We start from the raw sequence: 25,868 nt of genomic DNA on the forward strand, positions 1-25,868 counted from the left end.
CCCAAAGACTTAGGTCAACTCCATCAACTTTTCTGGTCACCACAATGTCCTAATGCAACAAGCTGCTGTCAGGACAGGGCTCCTCACCGCTTACAAGTGCAACAGCTGGCGATGGCCTGCTGACCGTGCTGGCCTTAGCCTAGACATTCTCCGGCATGCCCAATGATGCTTAACAGAAAACAATGTGCGGTAAGGCTCAGCAGAGGACAGCAGGCTGAGAAAACAACCGTCCTCCACGTTCAGCAATTCCTCCCCAGCTTCCTCCCAGGAACAACTGGAATACAGTCCTAACGTTTCGGTGACACCAGTGAAGAATAGAAAGTTGTCTTTCTAAGCTTATCAAACGGCCTGACAACTGTTTTACCAGAACTCTTCCAAAACTTTTCATATTTTCCATTTACAACAGAATAAGATTCAAACAACATAGCATAGGGTTTTTAACAGTCTTTGCCAATGTATTTGTATATGTATGGAGGGGGTGGCTTTATCTCTCATTCTTAGCTATGCTATGTAATTTTTAAATGAGGATTCTCCAGGATCAGATAACACAAACTGGAATTTCTACTCAGATAAGAAATTGGAGTGTGACTCCAGTCAAATCAATTAACTCTAAGTTTTGGTATTTTGAGGTCTTTGTTCACTTGCCTTTCCAGTTGTAATTGAGACTAATTTTAGTATTTATTCTACACTGTTAGAAAAAAGAAGGCAGGCATTTGGAACACTGTCTTACATGGAGTTAGGTAGCAGACAACTCTATCTATAATAATGATCATTTAGTCCCTGACTGAGAACTTGGAATTCCTTGACTGTATCATATTTCTCACCCTGTGTCTATGTTCACAGTCTCCCTTGAGAAATAATCTGCCATTTGGAGGAAACAGTTCTTTGTAATGATGAAAGATTTAATACACTCTACAAATACACCACCAAATAACTGGGCACCAAATATATAAAAAATATATGGGTTTGATCCTCTGCCTTAGAGATGCTGTTAGAAAACACACTTCCGCAAATTACCATATATCTTTTTACCCTTAAAGGACATGAGCTGAGTAATATTCCATTGTTTAGATGTACCACATGTTCTGTATCCATTCCTCTGTTGAAGGGCATCTGGGTTCTTTCCAGCTTCTGGCTATTATAAATAAGGCTGCTATGAACACAGTGGAGCACATGTCTTTGTTATATGTTGGGGCATCTTTTGGGTATATGCCCAAGTGAGGTATAGCTGGGTCCTCAGGTAGTTCAATGTCCAATTTTCTGAGGAACCTCCAGATAATGACTTTATGAAATTCATAGGCAAATGGATGGAACTGGAAAATATCATCCTGAGTGAGGTAACCCAATCACAGAAAAACACACATGTTATGCACTCCTCGATAAGTGGCTATTAGTCCAAATGCTTGAATTACCCTAGATGCACAGAACACATGAAACTCAAGGATGACCAAAATGTGAATGCTTCACTCCTCCTTTAAAGGGGAACAAGAATACCCTTGGCAGGGAATAGGGAGGCAAAGTTTAAAACACCCATTCAGAGCCTGCCCCACATGTGACCCATACATATACAGTCACCAAACTAGATAAGATGGATGAATCAAAGTAGTGCAGGCCAACAGGAACCGGATGTAGATCTCTCCTGAGAGACACAGCCAGAATACAGCAAATACAGAGGCGAATGCCAGCAGCAAACCACTGAACTGAGAATAGGACCCCCGTTGAAGGAATCCGAGAAAAGACTGAAGAGCTTGAAGGGGCCGAGACCCCATATGAACAACAATGCCAACCAACCAGAGCTTCCAGGGACTAAGCCACTACCCAAAGACTATACATGGACTGACCCTGGGCTCCAACTGCATAGGTAGCAATGAATAGCCTAGTAAGAGCACCAGTGGATGGGGAAGCCCTTGGTCCTGCCAAGATTGAACACCCAGTGAATGTGACTGATGGGGGGAGAGTGGTAATGGAGGGAGGATAGGGAGAGGAAGCCCATATAGAAAGGGAGGGGGAGGGGATAGGGGGATGTTGGCCTGGAAACCGGGAAGGGAATAACAATCAAAATGTAAATAAGAAACACTCAAGTTAATAAAGATAAAAAAAAAAAAGGACATGAGCTAGGTGATGGTAAGTTCCCTACCATTGTTTCTGGTATATTTGGTGATGGCAATGCTCCTACAATTATTCCTAGTACATCATAAAGACATACAATATTCATACACATGTCCACTTTCTTTGTAGCATGTGACATGCTATAAAAACTAGGTACTCCTCAACTGTTTCATAAAAGTCAGGAGATTTCACTGCCTATCTTCAAGTGAATATCAGGCTCAGAAACAGCAAGAGATATATGAGACAGATCGAATCTATATCTAAATCTGTATCTGTATCTGTATCTATATATAAAACAAATCGGTGGAAAAGTTATATACCTTTAACTGAAGAGAAACACTTGCATTGTTTCTCTACCGCCAGAGTTACAGACATCTAAACATATCCATGGCTGAAGCTCAAAAACCCAATACAGAAGACGGGATTAGAGAATTTTAGATTGAAGTTACTCTGGAAAGCTTACTAGAACCACAAGGGCCCTTGACAATATGGACTTCCTCATTGTGGTCAGAAGAGGAGGTAACAGGTACAGAGAGGCATTCAGCAGCTGGCTTAGGACTGAACAACATGAGAACCATCTAGAAGTTGGGGAAGATGAGGAAAGAAAGTATCCCCACAGAACTTCCTGTACACAGTGACCCTCTGACCCACACATCTGGAAGAGAACCATTCTGCGCTGTCTTGGGTTACAAGGCTTGCAGTAATCTGTAATGGCAGCCATGGCAGGTGAGTATCAAGACCACTCAAAGACGTTCAAGGGTCAGCAAGTTTCGCACACAAAACCAGTTAACTGTATGAATTTCACCAAAAAGGACAAAGTATTCTAGTGTATCGAGGATTACAAAATGAAGTAGAAATTATACTCCAAGAAGTCTGCTTCCGCTGGGAAAGAAAAGTTAATACACAGGAAAACCCCCAAATGAAATATGCTTGTTACAATTCCAAAACTCAATATTTGAAGGAGAAATCTTACCTCTCATTATCTCCAGGGATATGGTAGCTGAGAGCAGAAATAACTTTGCAAACAGTCTCTAGAATTATTCAGCTCTGATCAAGGGGACAGGTCCTAAGAGTCACCTGCCCCTGGTAAAACTGGGGGGAATTTTTAGACTGTTAAAGAGCAGAAGGTTACCTTAGCAGCAGCTAGAAGGGTGGAATATAAAACAGGAGAAGGGAGAGAGACTCTGCCAGAGCAGCAGAAAGGAGAAAAAAATATGTATGAAGGTATTTGTTAAAATTTCAGGATGTTGTCAGTCAAAGTATCAGGTGATTAACACTGACATAAATGTCACCCAAACTTCTGAAGGTGTCTCCTACTTTTAAGATGTGGTTTTGATGCAAAGACATCAAAAAGCTCATAAGAATGGAGCAAGAGTTCATGGAAGACGTGTGAGTCTCAGGATGTGACCCACCCGAGTTTAGCATAATAGGCCACCTGCCAATCATGCAGTTGGACTGACAGTGGAATCATGACAAGGTGGGGCAGCCCCTGCTGCACACATCACAGTGATAGAAGAGCTCCACGTGAGTGCATGTGGAACATGGCGTGGTGCATCCCACTTTTCTGAGGCGAGATGTGAGGTTCCCTTGAAAAGACCCAGGAAACTAAAGGTGCACGAAGGATTCCACTCTTTAGCTACCTGAAGGTCAACTAAAAAGCACAGTGCATTAGAAGTACATAGCTGTAGGGTTTTCTCAGTGGGAAAAGAGGGTATGCGGATGATGGTTTTGCTAGGCTTAGTGAAGAATTCTCTTTCTGTGAACAGACACCATGACTATGGCAACGCTCATCAGGTCCCGAAGTTTAGACCATTAACACCATGGTGGGAAGCATGGTGGAACACAGGCTGACATGGTGCTGCAGAAGGACCTGAGAGTCCCACATCTGAATAGGAAGAGGTAGAGAGAGCCCCTGGGCTTGGCTTCAGCTTCTGAAACCTCAAAGCCCACCCCCAACCCCCAGTGACACACTTCCTCAAATAAGGCCATACTTATTCCAACAAGGCCACGCGTCCTAATACTTTGAAATAGTGCCATTCCCTGAGAGCCTATAGGGACGATTCCATTCAAACTGCCACATGGGGGAGCATACTGTCACAGAGAAGTCTGGGAACAGAAGCACAGCATGCTGATACTTTAAAGAGTAGGCATTGAGGCTAGAGGTCCTGCGGTAGAAGAGGCACTAGGACTGGTGGCAAGACTAGGGGAGCAATCCAAACTGGGTACCCACACTAGACAAAGGATGCTCAAGCATGCACACACTTAGTGTGGCTTCTCTGATACCTCCCCCACAGAAAAGGTCCTCGGACTCTGCAGCACAGACTCCGGATCTATTTTAGATGCAAATATTTAAAAGAACAAAGGATAAAGATTACACCCAAGTACCAATGTGACTGGGAATTCTTGTGGCTAAAATCTAGTAACTGTTTCATGCTGTGATATAAAAGTCCGAGTCCAGCTTGTCCATGTAAGGGACAGCATTACATGGCCCTGCATCTGGAACAGAGCCAGCAAGGCGTGGGCTTCCACAGGTATGGATGACTGCCGTGGGCCTAAGGCTTGTATCTATAATAATACACATGATTTCAAGTTCCTCCTTTGAGGAATGCCCCTCTGACAAGGTTAATGACTCCATGATAATCAATGACAGCACGGGTCTAGGAAGCAAGTGTGTGCCTAATATTTCAGCATATTATATGGTAAATTCTGAGACCCTTTGGGCAACCCTTAAGGCTGTGGGAAAAACTTCTGAAAACACAAGTTCAAAAATATATAATTTCTCAAGTATGTAAAAATATAAGAATGCAATATGATTTATATAAGGAGCTTCAGAGATCTAAAAGAACAGAGGCAGCTGAATTATGAGCCAGCCTGTCAGAAAGATGCTAAGGAAGGAGATGAAAAGATTTGGGGAGTGGGGATCACAGGACAACACACAGCTAAGTTTTTCTGTTTATGCTTACAAAGGCAGGTAGATTCCTGAGTTCAAGGTCAGCCTGAGACAGAAGGAGTTTAGGTCCAGGTTCAGGCATTGTAGGAATGGTAATTTTGAGGCAGGTTCCCACCCAGTTAGCTTATTGTCTGTGCTTAACCAAGGCATGCAGACCTATCAATTCTTTTGCAATGTTTAAAAAACAATGTGCTTGCTGTCTCCTTCTAAGAATCACGGGGCTAACTAAGGTCATGAGATGCTGATTCATGGGATAATCAAAAGGGAACCAGGGGGAATGACTGAATTGATACGTAAATAAGAGACTGGGCTTTTTGACCTGCAACAGATGAGCTATCCCAAGAGTTTTTAGAACAGCAAGAGAGAGTTGTCTTGAACACAAAGAAAGAGCAGTCTGGAACCCACGATTTAACTTCAAGTGGTTTGTTTGCCACCCTCAAACATCTATCCCTTCCTCAGAAGCCCTCTCCAAGGCGAGAGAGGCTGGTCCTCCGCAATTAAAAATAAAGAATTGTCCATATAAGCAATCCTGTGAGTCATGGTGATATAAAAAGTCAGTAAAATGCATCTTTTTTTAAAGAATCAGCTCATCTGTATGGAATGGTGCGCTACATAAAATCCTAAGAACTTGGTCAATTTCTCATCTCTTTTAACTGTCAAACCCTGCATGGCAGCTCCCAATATCCCAGGGTGCTCCAATCAAACAGCCAAGGCATGACTGGTTATAACATGTCATTTAGAAATAAAACCCCCCAAAGCAAAACTTCAAGATGAACCCCCGATCTCTGTGTTCAGCTTCTGGTGAGCAAATCATGAGTAGACATCTTCCATTTCTGCAGTTAGTCAGTGCAGGCTGCTTAGTTAGATCCTGCTGCAGGCCTCAGCTACACAATGATGTCTGCTGCTGCAGGGACACTGTCACCCTCAGAGAACCCATGAGCCACAGCCAGCTCTTCCAGGGCCCCATGTGCTCTGACTCATACTCGGTTAAATATATCTATAAATTCCTCACAATCTAAGAGCATTGTAGAAAGGTAAAACTTTAGTGCAAATGGGATTGTTTTTCCCTCAGGAATCACTCTTGCACAGTATAACAAATAGGTACTACATAATGTATGTGCAGTGCTTGAATGTGTACTCATTTACATGTGCTGGTGTGTGTATACTGGTGTGTGTGTGTGTGTGTGTGTGTGTGTGTGCACATAAACACTTGCACTTGCGTGTGCATACAAGTGGGGGTCAGTTGTCCACCTTCCATAATGTTCCTCTGGAGTTTGGGTTTGTTTTTTTTTTTTTTGTTTCTTTTTGAGACAGGGTTTCTTACCGGTCTCTAGGGCTTGCCAATTAGACTAGGATGATAGGGCCGGCAAGCTCCAGGGATCTACCATCTTCATTTTCCCAGAGCTTGGATTACATATACAATACCACATTCAGGTTCTCTTAATTATACAGCATGGATTCTCCAAAACCCGAGGCTTCTTCCAATAACACATAATGGCCCCCACCACTGCGTCAGGGATTGAGCCCAAGGACCTCCTGGATGGCAGGCAAGTGCAGTACAGCTCCGTACCACATGTTCCTAAGTACTGTAAGTCTGGACTCATTCAATTAAAACATAAATAAATCATCAAAAAGGAGTGTGCAGATATAAATTCATCAATATAAAATGAATCTAAGATATGTTTCAAAACAGACTAGCCAGCATATGCTATTTTACAAAAATATAAAATGCTTGTAAAATATTATTTTTTAAAACGTAAACCCTGTATAAACATGTATTTAGAAGACTACTCCATTTGTATTAATAGTATGCATAATCTCCTTTTTCCTCTTTTCATGGAACCACAGAGTAAGGTCGAGTACTGCATGCTATGCAAGTGTCCTACAACTGAGTGACACTGCAGCCACATGCTTCTTCTGTTGCCTTTTGCTTTAACTGTCTTAAGCTGACCCTATATGGCTTGGAAATAAATGAATAAATAAATAGTAACAGCTTTTAAAAGCTCTATACATTCTGTATTGCCATTATTATTTAGATTCAGTGTCTTCTGGCTTAAATGTGTAGTTTTAAAATTGGTGTCTTACAATTAGCCAATTTCAATCTTCTACTTTGCTCCCTTTGCATTACCAAATCTCCATTATCATAAACCACCCTTCATCTGTCATGTTTACTAGCAGGTGCAATCTGTGTGCACAGAACAGGACACCCTGTACTACCTTGCATGGTATACCTTTGCATGTCTCTTTGTACTACATCACCGAGACACTGGATCAGCATGAGACCCAGATACCTGCCGGCCAACGCAAAGCAGCATGGGACTACAGGAAATCCACCTACGAGCTCAGATCTTTCCCTTTCATCTGTTGGCAGCAAGTGTAGATCGAGAGGAAAAATGAAATCAGGCAAGTGATAGGGCACGCTTTTGAAATTACCTAACACCACAAACACTGGCTGACAATTCAATCATCACCTTTAACATCCCCAAGAAAAATATTTTCAGGCATTTCTGTCACAACATTAATGATGAGTTTATCAGGAAACATTGTTAAAAGAATATTCACACGGAGTGTTAATGAGAAGAGTGAAGGCTTAGCAGTCCTGAATATATTCATTTCTAAATGCATTCACGACAGAACGGAATAAAGCAAGGCCGAAGGGTCGAGTGGAGAAGGGCAAAGACCTGTGTGTTCCGGAGTCTTGAAGGCTTTACAGTGTAGGACACACGACTGCATGACTGTGAACCTTGCATTCCTACCTGTGGGCTGTCGGTACCAGCAGTGATGTGCTAATAAGATATGGTGATTAACAAGACAAAACATGTAGCGTGCTTCTCACGGTATCTAGCACATACTGGGCCCTTCGCCACTGTGAAGGATGCCACCAATGAAAACAAACACCTGACAATCCCTCCAGTTCTAAAAGAAAAGAAAATATCTGGACAAGAACATCCAAAGAGTTAAGTAAGATGGCAAATATATTTCAGACTAGAGAACTGCACTTCTAATAATTTGTCACCTACAAAATAATACATTATCGCTTCATTGAGAGGCAAAAGTAGTTTTGTCGGAAATAATATAGGACTGCAAGTCATTTTCGGAGGCCAGCAGCCTGACAGTGCCCCCAGATGCCTCCTACCTACTTCTTGGCTCCAAATGGAGCTACTAAAAAGTGTAAACACTGGTTACCATGGGAACAAGCAAACCAAAGATAACAACCAGACAAAAAGCCCCCACCCACACCTAACTGCTCATAGCTCCTTTCAGTCTGTTTTCTGACACACTCGTCATTTTCTAGGCTGTTGTGCAGACTGAGATCTCTCTGCCTATGAAGAGGCCGCTCAGAGGGGAGAAACCTTGTCACGTTCATCTTTGTCTCTTCACCAGAATTTTGCACAAAGATAGCCAGCAAATCAGTAGTTTGTTGAAGAGGGAAGGGGAGGATGCAGAAAAGAGTTTTGCATAATGGAGCCCAATGCCCACAGTATTTAACCCCTGGGTGGGCAATTAATCAAGGCTCCTGGCCACTTGACTGGAGAATTATACAATTAACCCTATTTCACCAGCTGGAAACCTAACTAATTCCCCCTGAACAATGATGAGAATAGAATTCTGGTGTACCCATGCTAACACAGCGGCCAACACTTCCTAACAGATTAGCGTGCTTTCTGGAATCATAATTTTCTGAGTGTATTCCCTACAGCGTGCCTTTTAGTGGGAAGATTAAAACAGTAATTCAATAAAGGTAGTGATTTGTTGTACTTTCAAATGTCTGTTAAGGTAGAATTCTACTCCAGAGACAGCCTTCCCCTACTAACAGGGAGCCAGTGTATTCACCTGGGGCCTTGGCGGGTCCATCTGGATCTGATGCTGCTGCTACCTTAGAATAAGCTAAACTCATTATGAGCTAATAAATGGACACACTGAGTCAGAGAATCTAGATACATCAACTGCTGTGGTCGACTTCTGCAAACTTTAAAATGCAATCTATACAGCCGAGCTGAGCTGTCAAGGCATGAACAGCAGTGAACACAAAGGAACTGACATATTAACACATGTGATAGATTTATCATTTTCCAAATGATAAAAACGATTAAACGATTCTAAAATGTGAATGATTCATGTTATATATGTGACTAACTCTTTTCCTTTATTTTTATTTTATGTGTATGAATGTTTGCCTGCACGTGTACAGTACCCAGGGAGGCCAGAAGAGGGTACCAGATCCCCTAGGACTGGAGTTATGAAGGGTTAGTTCTGGAAATTAAATTCAGGTCCTCTAGAAGAACACCTGGTATTCTTAACTGATAAACAGTCTTTGAAGTCCCCATGACTACTTTTGAAAAAGATTTACATAACTTTATTTGTGCAGGGCTGTGCTGATGTATCTGTGGAGATAAAGACAAGCCATCGGATTCTCTGGAGTTGGGAGTTTCTGGGGGTTGTAAGTTGACCAATGCATATGCTGGGAGGTAAACCTGGGCGCTATGCAGGACCAGCACAAAGCTCTTAACTGCAGAGCCACCTCTGCAATCCCACGTTTTTATTTAATTAAAAGTACATTAATGGTTAAATTTTTTACTTGATCCAAAAATGTTATAAACGTGTCTTGACACTATGTGAAACACAAGGTGACATCATAGTTGGGGTCATCCTGTTGAAGTATATCCAAGAACTTTTCTGATCTTATACATTATTCTATAATACATATATTATATTACATATAATATACATAATTAATATATTATGGAGAAGAAAATACTGGTGAAGTGCATAAAAGGGAAAATTTACATTTTATCTATGTCCAGCACTTGACACAGAGACCAAAGGTTTAAGTATGTTTTCTCAATCTTATATATACTGAATCAGTTTTTAAAAATAATTAATCCTTTTCAATGAAAAAGTAGACTTTTGCCTCCTTGGTCTTTGTCTATGAACATAAGGGAAAGAATAAAGGAGACATATCCTACCCAGATCCACAATGCATTGTCTTTTCTTGTAGACTCTGTCATTTTCAAAGTAGATTTCCCAATTTCCTACTCTTAGGATGAAGATGATATTTTCAGGGGAAGTTGGGGGAGGCTGACAGGCACACAGGTCTTTTCAGAGGAAGAAGAGGATGCTACTGGGTGCACAGGTATACAATAAGGACTGCCTGGACAAACAGAATTTGTCTACTCTTCATGTATCACAATCCCACTTGTCATTGTATCTTAAATTCAGTTAATTAGAGAGTTAACTCTCTCATTTCCAATCTCTGCTTTTGTTTTTAAATAATACTGTTATTAACTCTTTGAGAACTCCATAGAGTATACTTTGATCATATTCACAACTCCTCTCAGATGTACCACTATCTCCCTACCCATTCAACTTCAAGTCTTTTTAAGCCCATAGAGTCTCAGCCCTCATTAAAAGAGGTTCTTTGTGTGGTAGATGGCCATTAAACAGAGACCCACAAGTAGTCTATGCCCAGAGAATAACAGACTATACTGGGATCGGCTCCAAATGGTTCATTTATATCACTCCCCTGTCCCAAGGCTCAAGAATTGTCTCCCAGAAGAGAGGGCACAAAAAGTGTAGTCATTTGCTGCCTCTTACAATGAAGGATTTCTGGACACAACACAGCAACTACACAAATGACCACACAGCAATGTTGAGAGTATGCACAAGATCCCAGCATGCTCCAGCCAGACAAAATAACATCTCAGCAGAAGCCAGAAGGTGAGACAAGGGTTTCACCTTGTCCAGACAGGGTTGTTGTTTTGTTTGTTTGTTTTTGTTTTGGTCAATATGATAATCAAGCTACAATTCTTAAAAAAGAGCCTCAATTAAGAAAAAGTCTTCAAAACCAGTCATGGTGGCATGTGCCTTGAATCCTAGCACTTGGGAAGCAGAGCTCTGTGAACTTGAGTCTAGCCTGGTCTGCACTGTGAGCACCAGAACAGCCAGAGCTACATAGCTAAACCCTGTCTCAAACAACAGTATGGGGCTGGGGCAGGCATTCATGGTGGCGGGGGAGGGGGGAAGCAGGGAAGGAGGAAGGGGAAGAGAGAGGGCAGAGAGAGGGAGGGAGGGAGGGGAAAGGGGAGGGGAAGGGAAGGTGGGAGGGGTAGAGGGAGGGAGGGAGCTCTAGAGAACCTCTATCGATTGCCATAGGCAAGCCCCATGGGGATATTTTCTTGGCTAATGAGGAGGGAGGGCCCAGCTCACTGTGGGTGGTGCCATCCCATTGCAAGTCTCCTTTTTCTCACATAGAAAAGCAGGCTGAGCAAGCCAGTAAGTAGCACTCGTCCACGGCTTCTGCTTCACTTTCTGCCTCATGCTCCTGCCTTGGCTGCTCTCAGGTGACTAGGTCCCATGGACAAGTAAGCCAAATAAACCCTTCATTATAGAAGTTGCGATTAGTCATGGTGTTTCATCACAGCAATAGAAACCCTAACTCAGACACACCTCTCTCTCCCAATCTTTGGGTTGTTACCTTGACATCAACTGTCTCGGCTTTAAACACCAAGGCATCGGGTGTTTTAAATTCATTTTGTGAGCCCAGGCCCTTGAAAGCATATAGCCTACCTCAATCTGAGACTTAAAGGATGTCTTATAGTAAGGACAAAGTAGGGTAATTCCCACTTATGATTAAGCCTTTTCTCTCTCAAGGATTGGGCCTATTTTGCCAGCCAAATCTTCCATTTAGAAACTCCCTACCCCTGAGCTACATAAACCTTGTCTTCCTCATTTCCAAGGCTGACCTCATGAACCTAGCAGTCCACATTCATAAATAAAACAGCTTGCTTTAATTAATTACTTGTGTTAATTAAATGTTTGCTTTAATTAATTCTGCCATAATGACTTGGGTTGGTGGTCTTTCTCCTTGCATCTTTTGGATTATCGGCATATGAATACCGACTTGATGTGTACATTGACAAAACTCTTGATACTACCCCAACCTGAAACTCCAACTGTCTTGTCTATCTCAGGAAATAATGATTATGACTCCATTAATAATATTTTCTGTCAAACTCTAGAGGAATTGGTAAATATTTTCTCCAAAAATGGTTGCACTCCCTCCATCAGTCACCACCATGGTCTGAATGAGAAGACTCCCAGGTCGATGGCATAGAATTGCTCTTCAACAAGATCACAGAAGAAAACTTGCTCAAACTAAGCAAATACATACATACATGTCTTGGTTAGGTTTCTATTGTTGTGAAGAGAGATCATGACTGTGGCAACACTTACAAAGGAAAACATTTAGTTGGGGCTGGGTTGCCTGTCAGAGGCTCAGTCCAGTATCATCACAACTGAAAGCATGGCAACATGCAGGCAGACATGGCACTAGAGAGGTAGCAAAGAACTCTGCATCCTTATCAACAGGTGACAGGAGAGAGAGTGACACCAAGCCTAGCTTGAGTTTCTGAAACTTCAAGGCCCACCCACAGGGTGACACACTTCCAAACAGGCCACACATAACTCCAGCAAGGCCACACTTCCTGATAGTGCCATTCCCTATGAGCCTATGGGGGCCATTTTATTCAAATCACCCCAATAACCATACGGATAGAAGAACACGTAACACCAGATAGATAGGGCCAGAAAGTAAACTCTGAACAGCACCTGGCTGTAAAAACATTAAATACATTTTCCACAAGGCGGCTGCAGTGATTGTTTTAAAGTTTGACTCAGTTTACCTCACTCTTCTGCCCACAGGCTTTCTGAGCCTCTAACAGAGAAGGCAGAAAACTCTTTTCCAGAAGCTACACAGGCTACAAGACTAGGCTCCCATACTAAGTGTGACCTCATACCCTGCCCACATGGGTTTCCTGGAACTTAAATAACTGCTCATCAGTGCTTCCTCCACAGAGTCCTTGCCAATGCTACTCACTCTGCCTCAAGCTTGACTCTTAACTTCCACTAGATGTCTACATTCTAATGTGGCTTTATTTAGAGAGGTGTTCTGGGGATTTCAGAGCTCAGGAATGACCCTAAAAGTTCTATTTCATCATGTGCACAGCGTATTTCATAACCCTCTCCCCTTGGTATGTAGAAGACTAATAATAATAAATAGGGTGAGTTATTCCTAAAAACCTAAAGAATTCAGTTTGGCCAACAGCCTAGGTGAGCTTAGCAGAAGACCTTGATCCCCAAGAGGCAGAATACCTTAGTTTCAGTCTTATAAGATATTGGAGAATCCAGCAAAGCTGGCCCTGCACTTCTAACATGATGAAAGAGTAAGGGGATGTTGCTTCATGCCACCATTTCGGGTACATTTTACACATCATTAAGTCTAATATATCTGTCTTCGAGTTACTACTGCTGTGATGGAACACCACGGCCAAAGCACCTTGTAGAGGAAAACACTGTTCGTCATCAAAAGATGTCAGGACAGCAACTGAAGCTGGCAGGAACCTGAAAGCAGGAGCCGATGCAGAGGCCATGGAGGAGTGCTGCTTACTGGCTTGCTCCCCATGGCTTGCTCAGCCTGCTTTCTTATAGAAGACTGGATCACCAGCCCAGGGATGGTACCACACACAATGGGCTGGGTACAACCCTCCCTAGTCACTAATTAAGAAAATGCCTCGTAGGCTTGTCTACAACCTGGTGTTATGGAGGTATTTTCTTAATTGAGGTTTCCTCCTCTCAGATGACATTAGCTAATGTCAAGTTGACATAAAACTATCCCGAACAACACCTTCAATATTATATACCAACATTCCCATCCTTTCTTTTCATTCGATGTAGGTTTTTCTTGCAGAGAATTAGATATACAATGGATCAAATTTGACTATTTAAATCTCTACTCTGGTTGCAAAGGCAAAACCATGAAATGGCCTACTCCATTCTTCAGCAAAGCTACTGCATTGTAATAGCTTCAGTCTTTGGTTTCGACATCCACTCTAACTTTTACGTCACCGTGTGAACAGAGTCTGCGAGACTGTAAGAAGGGAGGGTGCTCACAGCAATGGCACTCTCTTCCTATGGACTATGCTGACCCCATGAGTTGGAAACCAACCTTGGCCCTGCTGCAGACCCACTTCTCCCAGCCACGCCTGTGGATACGCCCACTAACCACAAAAGCTTTGTGTGTAAATCTGTCAGGAGAACCCATGACTCCCCTTCATAACTTCGGAGATGTGACAGCATTCTGACTGACCTGGCAAAGTAGGCTGGCTGCAATTAAGTTTATTCAATTTCCCTTCCTCTCGAGATACTACATCCTTAACAAAGAACATCTGCAAAGACAGGCCTTTAGGTTGAAAAGAGTCTTAAAATAGAATCAGCTTTCATTCACCAGGCTGTGGAATGTCAGGCGCCATATTTGTATCCATTTCCTAGAAGATTGAAAGTGCTTTCAAAATATATCTGTCATTTCTCCACAGTGGCTGGGCAAACCTGCCACTGAAAAATCTTCTGAACAGGCAACTTGTAGTACAAGCATGGTTTATTTCTGTCAGAAATTGACTGCTGGAGTGTGAAAGAGACTCATTAAAAATCTCTTACTGTGATCTTACATTGTTAAAAAGAAAAAAGAAAAAAAATGATTAAAAAAGCAAGGGGAGAAAAAAAAATATAATGACGTGTACATAGAGCCTACAGATGCTTTCCAACAGTGTCCTCCTATTAATCGTTTTTGCAAGCAATGAAAGGAGTGTAATTAGTTCCAGGAATGTGGCGGACACTGTTTGGGAGAATCAAGTTAAAAATTTCACCTTATCCTAATATTATGAAAAGTTAAAGGAGGAGGTCAGAATACTGTACTGTAGAGAAGAAAAAAGGATGCAAAAATAATGTTATTTACCTTAATCTTAAAACAAGGTTGACCGCACAAGGACCTTCTCTGTAGTCTTCATTAGCATTTGGTTGGCCCTTTGAAAAGAAAACAACAAACAATGCTGTAAGCTTTATTGGGAAAAGGATAAATTCAATCTCAGCATCTCTTGATTCCTATAGCCCTTTATGGAAAGTTCAAGATTAGTGCTTATCCTAGAAGGTCTTCTTTGGCTTCCCAAGACCTTTTTTAGAGAATCAGAAAGATGCTTAATTAACGTCATACTGTGCGTGTGAATGCTTCACACAGACAGCCTCAGTCACAGGATGCATTCCGTGCACGGTACCGCTGCATCTAGGCCAAATTAAGGCCGTCCGTCTAAAGTGGCACTTCGTTAGTCCAGAGCAAAGAGCCAACACCCACTGGACCTTGGAGATGCACAAAGGTAAGAAACCGTGCCACGGATGGTTGTGACACTTGTAATTCCAGCATTCAGGCTGTGGAAGCAGAACTGCGAATTTAAGTACAGCTTAGGCTATGGACCAAGAGCCTGTCTCAGAAAAGCAAGGACTAGAGATGTGGCTCGGTGGCAGAATGCTTGCCCATTATGTAGAGAGCGTTAGGTTCTATCCCTGGACTGCATGTGGTGGGGGTGGGATGGGGTGGCATGGGATGACTTGGGTACATTAAACATAAGCATTGGGGTGAACACAGATTAATCAAAGTTCATCCTCCCTACACTTCTCACCTATCATCCTGACACAGATAATCCATCAGGGATGCCTCTATGACACAGAATATTCCTGTGAATACCCAGGCTTCATCAGACCTCCTGAAATAAAAGATTTCAGGAAAAGCTTGGCTCTGTTGGTAACCTGCTGTGCAAGCATGGGCAAGTAACTCTCAAGCCAGCAGCTCTGTTTACAAAATAGCTAAACCATCTCTCAAAGATTGCTGGGAAAGTAAGAGATGTAAAAGTGAGCCGTGAATTATAAAAATAATCAATGCTGTCCCTGTTCTCTGTTTACTTCTTTTGCTTTTGGACTCATACTTCCTCCTAATTTGTTTTCCATGTGGAGGCTAACCCTATGGTTTACCTCTGAGTCTTTGACTGAGTTAGATGACAGAGTGCAAAGACTGAGAGTGGATCCCACTTCTACTTCCGTGTAGCTAGCTACATGGCCTTGCACAAACCAGTTAACTTCTGCGTAGCTATAAAAGACAAGGAGTAGCTATCAGACCTCAGAGAGGTTTCCTGTAATCAGTCATGAAGTCCTCTCTGTCTAACACATAGGCAATGCACACTGCCCCATAAAATACAAAGGCAGGTAAAACAGAAACACATATAATCAAAGTACAATCATACAACAAAACACTTGGGCCTATCCCCGGTCTCTAGACCCATACCCTTGCCTCAATGGCTTCGCCACCCAGCACAACCACAGCACAGCCTTCTGTCATACACACATTCTAAGCACGCATTATACATGCACTGCACAGTCACTGGACTATTATTTTAATAAGACAAGTTGTACAGCTCAATTGTCACATAAAACTCAATGATAAAAGAATCATCAGGACAGGTTATAGAAATCCAATCAGAAACAAAGGAGCAAAGTATCAATTAACCACAGTGTTTGATGGCTAAAGTATAACGGACTTAATCATTTTCTTCTCTTTGCTTACTGCCCACAGTACAGTGATTTCTAAGGCACTTGGGTAACCTATTCCTTCTCCAAAGCCTGTTATTTAGGGCTGAGCATCTTGTAAAGGACGGTGGAGAGTAGTGATGTTCTCTTTCTACAATCTGCTTAAAGAAATGGTTTCAATTACTGCTGGTTTGAAGCCCCCGATTTTGGGAGCGCTACCCTGAACTTGGCCATCCGTCTGAAACTCAGTGAAGTTGTCTACAAAGCATCTCAAATAAAAATGACTGGCAAAGGAACCAACCTGAGAGTCGTGCACGGAGAGGGACTGTATTTGCTCGGGGATGCCACCAGCGTTCACCGAGATCTGCCAAGAGAACCAATGTTATGACAAGCCAGGAAGCCAAAGAGAGATGTTAGTGACTGGGACGTTACATTGTGATCATCAGAGATGGCATTTTAGAAGACCTTAGGCAACAACAGCTAGATAAAGTATGTCCCACATGCTGCTGGCCACCCTTGACTCCAGGGCCCACTTGTTCTGTCACAGAATATCACAGAGAAGGAGGAGAATCTATGTAATAAATCCTGGAATGACCCACACGGTTTAAACAGTGTGCTTTAAAAGAACAACTTTATCTCTTAGTATCATTCCATCTAATGTTAAGGGGACCTTAATGAAAAGATATGAAACCTGCCTTTTACATTATTATTTTGGGTAATTTTTCACTGTTGCTTGGACAAATAAATATGGTGGAAAACCAACGACAAAACCGTTTCTCTAAAGGAACCACAAGAGCGAAACTTTCCACTCAAGATTCCTAGTCTGGTCCTAAGGTACTTCAGCCTAAAGCTCTACTTTTGTGATCTCTAGCCTGGGGCATAAACTTGAGAAAGTCAACAACAACAACAAAACCAACCACACTCAAAGAGAAACAGCAATGAAAATGAAGGATCGAGATCTTATTTCTAATTTATTATCAAGACTAAAGTCAGCAGAAATCTTCACAGCAAGCACTTTCTCAAGTCTAAGAGTATAAAATTCTTGCTTTCTGTGCTCACTCCAAAAGAACTTCATTCAAACTGAAGTGATGGTGAGAAGTATTATTAATTAATTGTTATTAATGATTTAATTAAGCAATATTAATTAATGCCTCTGATTTACTTTGAAATGCATAGAAGAGTTAAGGTGGGCAACTGCGTGAACAGGACACATATATGGAAAGGCACCTTAGGTGACAGAGGAAACATGGTCGTTGGTATGTCACGATAATGGTATTAATTTTGCTTCATGTTTGAAAAGTTATGTAATAACAACATGTTTGTTCTTAGAAACACAGCAAATCTCTGACCACTTACCAGCACAGGCAAGGCCCTCTACAAAATACCCCTTCAAAGAATCCTGCAGGCTGACCCACAATCTGCCCCCCTCCTCCCCTGATGCTTTGCTCCTGGGGCATCATCAGGATGAAGAGGCAGTCAGGTGATTTAACAGAAGGACCACACACCTTACAAGTTCTCATGTAGGTACAACACTGCGTGTCATGAAGCAGTCACTTCTAGCACAAGACACTCCGAACACACATGGGTGCTCAGGGTAAGAGAAAGGTTCCCCATGTAACATATATTCACTAACCATCAAGTGCAGTTCCTATTGTCGCCACTGTGCGATAACCCTATGAAATTAGGCCACAGCCACATAACTCTGTTACACTGAAACCCTACAAGAAGATTAGTAGCAGTCACCCTTCAACAATACAGAAACTGTACCAAACTTCTTCCTGTCTAAACAATTTACTACAAGAAAAGTCCTTGAGTAGATACGCCTTTTGACAGGCAGAAAGAAGGAAAATTAGAAATGAATGTTGAATATAACTCTGGAAACAGACCCTGATAGGGGCCTCAGACCTGGTAAAAGAGAGGCAACCAGTTCAGAGCTGGAGGGGAGAAGAGGCACTGTCTGCTTCCCAACTTCTCAGAGCTGGACCTCGCCTGCTCTTTTTCTATTTTTAATAACGCTGTAGCAAGTTTCAGTGTGCTGTGTTGGACTGCATCCCTAGAGCAGAAGAAGGGCACTAGTGGACAAATTAGTGGGATCTATTAAGAATTCTGAAACTTAGATGAAAAGGTGGCAGCATCCATTTTTGAGTTTTGATAAACAGGCCCAGATTATCTGACACAGGGAGAAACTGGGGGAGGAGTCCACTGTGTTTGCAGCATTTCTACGAGTTGGAAATTATTCTAAAGCAGAGAGCCAATGTTTGGAAACACAGGTTTTCTGACCACAAATCCAGCGTTAGTCACCAGTACACTGAAGGGTGGTCACCTGCGCTAAACTGCAGGGGCTGGGACGCAGGCCGAGCAGCCTCTGACAGACAGGCGTCAGCACAATATATTCAGGAAGAAATCAGGTCTGTCTCTGCCCTTCCACAGGTAGGTAAAAAACAAATACGTCTGGCACTGCTGAGCACCAGAGAAACACCTTTCATCAGCATGGTATTAAAAGCTAGTGGCAGTTTTAAAAAAACATCAAGCAACTGAAATAAATGTAATCTTCACATGTGTTTAATCTTTAGCTAAACCTGGTAAAAATTAATTCAGCCTAAATCCGCATTGAAATACTTTTCTAATGAGAACAGGATCCGGGAGCTGCAAACAAAGACTTTCCTAATTATCCTAGACAGGGGATGGCAAAGCCCTTCAACACCCTTCTTGTAGGATCTGCCTAGCTTAAGTCAAAAACAATTTTTTCAGCTGATTTCTGAAATGTTTTCTTCCTCATTTCATTATTTGTTTGTTCGTTCGTTCATTCATTCATTCATCCACTAATTCATTCTCGGATGCCATTCTGCACATCTGCATTCAGAGTGACTTCTGCAGTTCTCCTCGTCAGTTGTCTAGACCCTAGCCTTTAATCAGAAGTTAAAAATCGGAGTTGTCTAGACCTAACCTAAACTAGGAAAGAAATTCCACTCTACTGAGCCTAAGAATGACTACGCGATTTTCAAGTTTTGCCTGCTGTGGTTGGTAGTTAAGTCTTCCCCATCTTCTAACTGTCTTGGCCTTTAAGGGGAACTGTTTAAATGAAAGCCTTGCTGAAGGCCTTTCAGCTAAAGGAAGCCAAAGGGAAGTGGATTTAAGTAAAGTCAGCTTCATTTTTCACCTAGAAAATTAAGAGTGAAGCAAACCTGACCAGAGTCATGTAAAAGGTACTTCCTTCAGAATCTGACAAAAAGTCAGCCCAAACCACTTCTAAAACGAGGAATCAGTGCCCAAGCCAGGCAGTGGTGGTGCCTGCTTTCAATCCCAGCACTCGGGAGGCAGAGGCAGGTAGGGCTCTGTGCGTTCTAAGACAGCCTTGTCTACAAAGTAAGTTCCAGGGCATCCAGGGCTACACAGAGAAACCCTGTCTTGAAAACAAAGCAAAACAAAACCCAATAGTGGGCAGGGTCTAGAAATCTGCAGTAAGATTTATGAGCTAACACTCCCTAAAGACGAGTCCTCGACCAGGACTTCCTCCAGGCCCTTCCCCAAAGATGAAAAGCTCTCCAGAAAGCAGGCACTCTCCTCTTGGTGCATAAATCCCCAGGGTGTCTAACACTTCTAACATGAAGTCTGGGCTCAGTTTTTGATCAATTAATTCTCGCTAGTTCTAATATTAGTATTGTTCTTAATGAGCTTTGGTCTCCGTGGACTTCTGTCTTCACGCAGAACAAGATGATAAATAGAAGAGGGCAATTATCCATTTGCTGAAAATTATTAATTACTAGTGGGTAAGCTTCCCAGAAGATCATATTTTTCAAACTGGGCCAATTTTTCAAAGTGCTGGGCTATGAGTTTCAAGCAAACCAGCTGAACTCTGAAAGCTTAAAAGTCCATATTGGAAATTCTCTCCAAGGTAGAGCCTCTAAATTTGGTCCAAGAACCACCTTTCCCTTGGTGCTCCACTGGCAAATACCTACTCAGACCTTCCTGAAGAGTCTCCATCCGGTGCTCCTTAGCCTGCCAAGGATGGCGCACGGCCTCTCACGAGCAGAGGACTTGTAAAAGGCCACATCTCTCTCTGTTTAAACACAGTGGTACCAGAGCTGCTGTTGCTGAAGTCCACATCAACCACCTTGTGATCTTTTATTCCTGTTCTGACCTCATAAGTATTATAGCCTATTCATACCTCTGTGCTGCTTTTACTCCAGTGCCTGGATATCTGTGTTAGCAGCAAACAGAAACAGTATCTCCAGTATGCAAAGGGCACATGCGTACAAATAAAACACTGCCCTCTTTTTCTAGCCAAAGGTGACGGGACCGCCAGCGACGGTGTGTGAGGTGTATTCCCTTGCTCTACATCTATGCAGAACCTACACTTTTCAATAGAGACAGCTTAGATGCACATGAAAACCCCTCAACTCTGTGCTCTACTCTAGTCACAATGGAAAGGAGGGCAGTGTTTGCTCGCAATGGCTAGGTAGGATTGCTCTGAAATCCCGACACAGCATGGTACCCCGTATGTCCCAGTGCAGAGGCTCCAAGGTGTTCTTACCACAGAGAACAATGTCCCTGGGCAAAGTTGTAAAGTGTGAAGTAGGGAGAGTCGTTCAAAGAACCAGCAGGGAGGAAGGTGGGACCTGAGAGAGCTGATATTGGTGGGCAGGAACCCGAGGAAGCTCCACCAGGGAGAAGAGAGCAGGGTGCTCAGGGGCGGGGCACAGTGTGGCCTGTGGCACCGCAGCTGCTTTGCTAAAAGCACAGCCAGCCACTGCCACTGCCACTTCAAACCCAAGGTAAGCTGTGCCTCACTTAATCAAAAGGAAGCGTCTGCTGATTAAAAAATAAAAGGAAGAAGTCTGGATAGGCATCACTTCTAGACCACAGTTTCCCGGTTCTGTAGTGAGGCCTGAGGAAGGCAGGCATTCATTACTGACTGTGAAACACCGGGAGCTATTTAAATATTCTCAAATTTCCTCTGTGAGTATTGGCATGCCATGATCATCACCGGGCATTAGGGTAATTAATCATATGGAGGAAGTTAAGTAAAAAATGATCTCAGTCAAAAGATGACCAGTCCTCAGAGACGCCATGAAGAATGTCTCACTTAACCTCTAATTCACCGAGGGCATTTAAAGGTCAAGAATCATGCATTCAACCTGGGCATCTTTCTTTTTTACAAAGTATGAGGCAAAATTTTGCCTGTGAGGGCCAGGGACTCCTCTGAGTGTGTCCAGTGCAATTCCACCAGTCTTCCTGGCTACCTCATAAGCACTGTGATCACCCCGCATCCTGGGAAGAGCAGAGGCTCACAGACTGGAGTGATTTACCACACTCTAATCAGGCCAAGGTAACTCAGAATCCAAGCCAATAAAGTAAATCCATCTGCCTTTCCATCTCCCAAATGGATCAAACTCTGCCACCACAACGGGGGCCTAAAGAGTAAATAAATAACTATGCAGACACATACATACATACATACATACATACATACATACATACGCACATACATAATCATGGCTCCTCACCTCTGGGTTCTCTTCTTTTACTCTTCGTGACTGCAAAACAAGGAGATGTCCATTAAAATCCATGAAATCCCACAGAACCACGACAGAGACACGCACTGGCCAGTGGTGGCCGAGGGCCTTTACCTTCTCTTGAGAGGCAGCCGCTTTCCCCTCCTCGCTCTTCTCATCCATCTCGTCATCGCTCCACTCCCAGTCGCCATCTTCAGTCTTGTGAAGGTGACCGCTTGACCCAGGAACTCGCCTGACCTGAATCAAAATAAGCCACACTTTCAGGGGTTGGATGGGCACAGCACTCGCCGGTACTACTTAGGGTTATCTGGTACACGCATGAGACTCCGAAAAGTAACCCAGGGGACCATCAGTCCACAGATAACTGACGTTAAAACGCCAAAAGACAATACACCCTTAGACTCCCACCTCAACATCCTTCCAAAAATACTGTGTTCTTGAAATGCATTAGTATCACATACAGAGAAAAAAATTTTTTTTAAGAATATGAAGCATGTGAACCACTAAACAAACAAACAAAAAAAAGGACTGCATTTTTCACTTTTACTTAAGCTAGAACCTTAGTTACCACACAAACAAACTCATGTGCCAAGTTTCAAAACTGCCTACGGAAATGCACCCAAGTGACTGAGTGCAGACTGAGTGGAAGCAGAGAAATCTGGGCGCTGGATCGGTTGCATTAGGCTGGAGTGGTTGCATTAGGCTGGAGTATCCGCAATCTAAAACCTTATGCCCACAGGGCACATCCCTTTCCACTGCTACCTTGCTCTTCTTCAGATCCTGATACTATATTTGTATCCCTAGGAATCTATTCAACCTACTTGAGCGAAACAAAACAGGATTAGACCAGCCCTAACACACACACACACACACACACACACACACACACACACACACACACATCTAAGCACACGAGACACTCGTGAGATGACAAACACAGCATCTTCCTCCACAACTTGGACATCAGACCTCCTGTGCTATTGCGTCTGGGGACACAGGTTGTCAGTGCATCGTATAAACCACGGGGCAAGCTTTCAAGTGTGCGGTGGCTGGTGAGGAAAAGCTTTTACAGTGAGAGCAGGGTGGAGAATGGGCTGCTGTCTGTAGTAATTTGAGACGTAATTTGGCAAAGCAGTGCAACAGCTGAGCACCATGTGAGCAGGCAGCAGGCGGGCCGCTGATTTCAGAGGAGCTTCAAGTGGAAGGGTGCCGTAGAGACCGTGTGTTCAACCCCTTCATTTCACAAACGAGGAATGAAGGCTCAGAAAGCGACCCAAGGAAAAGCAGCTGTCAGGGGGGAAAAAAATCAAAGGAACAAACAAAGCCTCAGTCAGACTCTCATACCTCATCCCCCCGCAATGTCACTGAAATCAGAAAGAAGCTGTCTAGAGGATGTGCTGTGAAGACTTTGGAAGTCTATGATATGGTGTTGGGGAGAGAGCTGGGTGGGAAGCGTTCCATCTTGCAATCACAAAGACCTAGGTTCAATCCCCAGAACCCATGTAAAAAGAGCTCTGTGTAATGGTGTGCACAATTTCAGTGCTGAGGAGATGAAGACAGGTAGATCCCTGAAGCTCACTGGCAAGCCAGCCTAACCTGTCCTGGTAGGTTCCAGGCCAGTAGAGGATCCTGTGTTTAAAAGGAAATGTGGGCATTATTTAAGAAAGGACACCTGTAATTGTCATGTAACCTACACACAAACACACAGACACAGACATATATAAACACAGACACACACACACACACACAGACACACACGCTCACACATGTTGTGATGTAATGAAGGCTATTATTTATAACCTACACACACACACACAGACACAGACATATATAAACACACACACACGCGCTCACATGTCTGTGATGTAATGAAGGCTATTATTTATAACCTACACACACACACGCATACATACACACACACACACACATGCTCACACATGTCTGTGATGTAATGAAGGCTATTATTTATAACCTACACACACACACACACATACACACACACACACATGCTCACACATGTCTGTGATATAATGAAGGCTATTATTTATAACCTACACACACACGCTCACACATGTCTGTGATGTAATGAAGACTATTTTTCTACAATAGAAACCATTGAGACATATCACAGGTATGTTGTTAAATGGAAGAGAAATACTGAAAGCTTTAAAGTTAAGTAGTGTTCGTGTCCTATAAACAGGAAGATATGAACAGCACATGCTCAGAGGGGGGCTGGACTACCTTGCATAATCTTTGAAAGTAACTCAGACTACCTGTTCATAAATATTTAAGATCCAACTGAAAAAATTTAAAAAACTAAAAAGTTATTCATAATTTAACTTTTAAAGGGCACAGTCATTTTTAGCACTCCAACAAACAAAAAGTCACCTTTGAGATACTCAGTGCATACCTCCATACTTAACATAGCTGTTTTCCCCCACTTGGATTTTGAATTGCTGCAAAAACCCTATTATGATGTTAGTGATTCTGATGGTTCTTACAGACGCTGGCAAAATAGTACAGAAACAAACGCTGAGATGCACTCAAGGAGTTTGAGAAGAGATTGCTCACTCCCAAACTATCACGAAACAGGTAAGGGACGAGGAAATGATTCTCCACTGACATATACAATTAATTTCTTTGGCAACACTAATCACGATGATGGGTATTTGTTGATGACTACATTTAAAAGAAAGGGATTTAGAGCTGTAACGATTATAAAATGGATTTCCAACTAGGAAATGAGTAAGCAAATAAAATCATAGATCAGAAACCAAAATAAAACTCCACCTTTATGAAAAGTTGCAGAAACCAAGGATCATTGATAAATTATTATCCTCTCTTAAATTACACAGAATGAACCTCCTTCCTCCTGTTAACAGCTCAGGCTCTGCTCTGAAACACAGACCGTGCCTTATCCCCCCAAGCACCGCCTTCCTGTGATCTGTCAGTTTCCAATCTACGAGCAAAATCCACCTGCAAAGAATGTGGTACCTACCCCTCTATGTCTGCTTTATTGCACAACCCTAGCTGCTTCTCTCTTAGTTTTATTTGCTGAAAGAGAAAACGATAAAACACAATGTCTAGGATTATAGCCCCGGCTATTGAAAGATGTGATAGGACGGGCCTTTAACCAGCTGTTGGTTGAAGAAACTAGTAAGTATATACATTAACTTAGTAAGAACCAAGAACAGCCCAAGATGTATTGAGGAAAATATAGATTCAACAGTATTAAGAATAAAACCCAAGTCAGTCTGTGCCGTGGTCCTCTGCTCACTCCTAGGAATAAAACTGCAGCAAAAATTGAAAGCCAGGTTTCATGTTGTGTTTATGTGACAGTGACACCGGGTAAAGAGAACAGAAATCAATTGCACGAAGTTACATCCTAGAAGGGAGTTTATAAGGGCAAAGCCAAGCACCTAAATTTCCCATAGTTTTACAAGTGGCCTTCTGACTTAGGAGTGTGAAAAGATTTTGGAAAGTCAAGATGGGGCAAAGAGAGCTTATTTTCCTCTCCCTTTCAATGACTACAAGTCAGCACAGAAAGGAACTAAAGCTCCCATTTCCCGCTGGGGCGGGGACAGAAAACACACACAGAGGAGCAGTGGTGCTCACTGGCCAGTTCTCATGTGGCCACTGGGCAGGTAGGTGTCCAGGGCAAATATTCGACCAGCAGCAGGTAAAAAGGGGGCAGCGTGGTGGGACAAGTGGCTGGTATGCTCTAAAGGTTCCTGTGGTGTCTTTGTAAGTATGACTTTCCACATAGCCCTGACTTCTGACCGGGAGAGAGAAGGAGTCTGTAAGGGAGCCAACAGAGAGACCTGCATATAGAGCCTTTGACCACAGAGATGCATGCACATTTCTCTAGCACACGGCTGAACAAA

At 42.8% G+C, this 25,868-nt stretch overlaps 1 protein-coding gene across 1 annotated transcript in view; it reads right to left on the reverse strand.

Annotated features, from left to right (window-relative positions):
• The window catches only part of Stk39 (serine/threonine kinase 39), a 259,896-nt gene that overhangs the window by 77,867 nt on the left and 156,161 nt on the right, over positions 1-25,868 (reverse strand). The window contains 4 exon segments of the mRNA XM_032903422.1: positions 14,850-14,917; positions 16,770-16,832; positions 21,976-22,005; positions 22,099-22,221. Of these exon segments, the coding sequence (XP_032759313.1) occupies positions 14,850-14,917; positions 16,770-16,832; positions 21,976-22,005; positions 22,099-22,221 (284 nt within the window).

The sequence above is a fragment of the Rattus rattus genome, chromosome 5 (assembly GCF_011064425.1).
Source record: "Rattus rattus isolate New Zealand chromosome 5, Rrattus_CSIRO_v1, whole genome shotgun sequence".
Classification (NCBI taxonomy): Eukaryota; Metazoa; Chordata; class Mammalia; order Rodentia; family Muridae; genus Rattus; species Rattus rattus.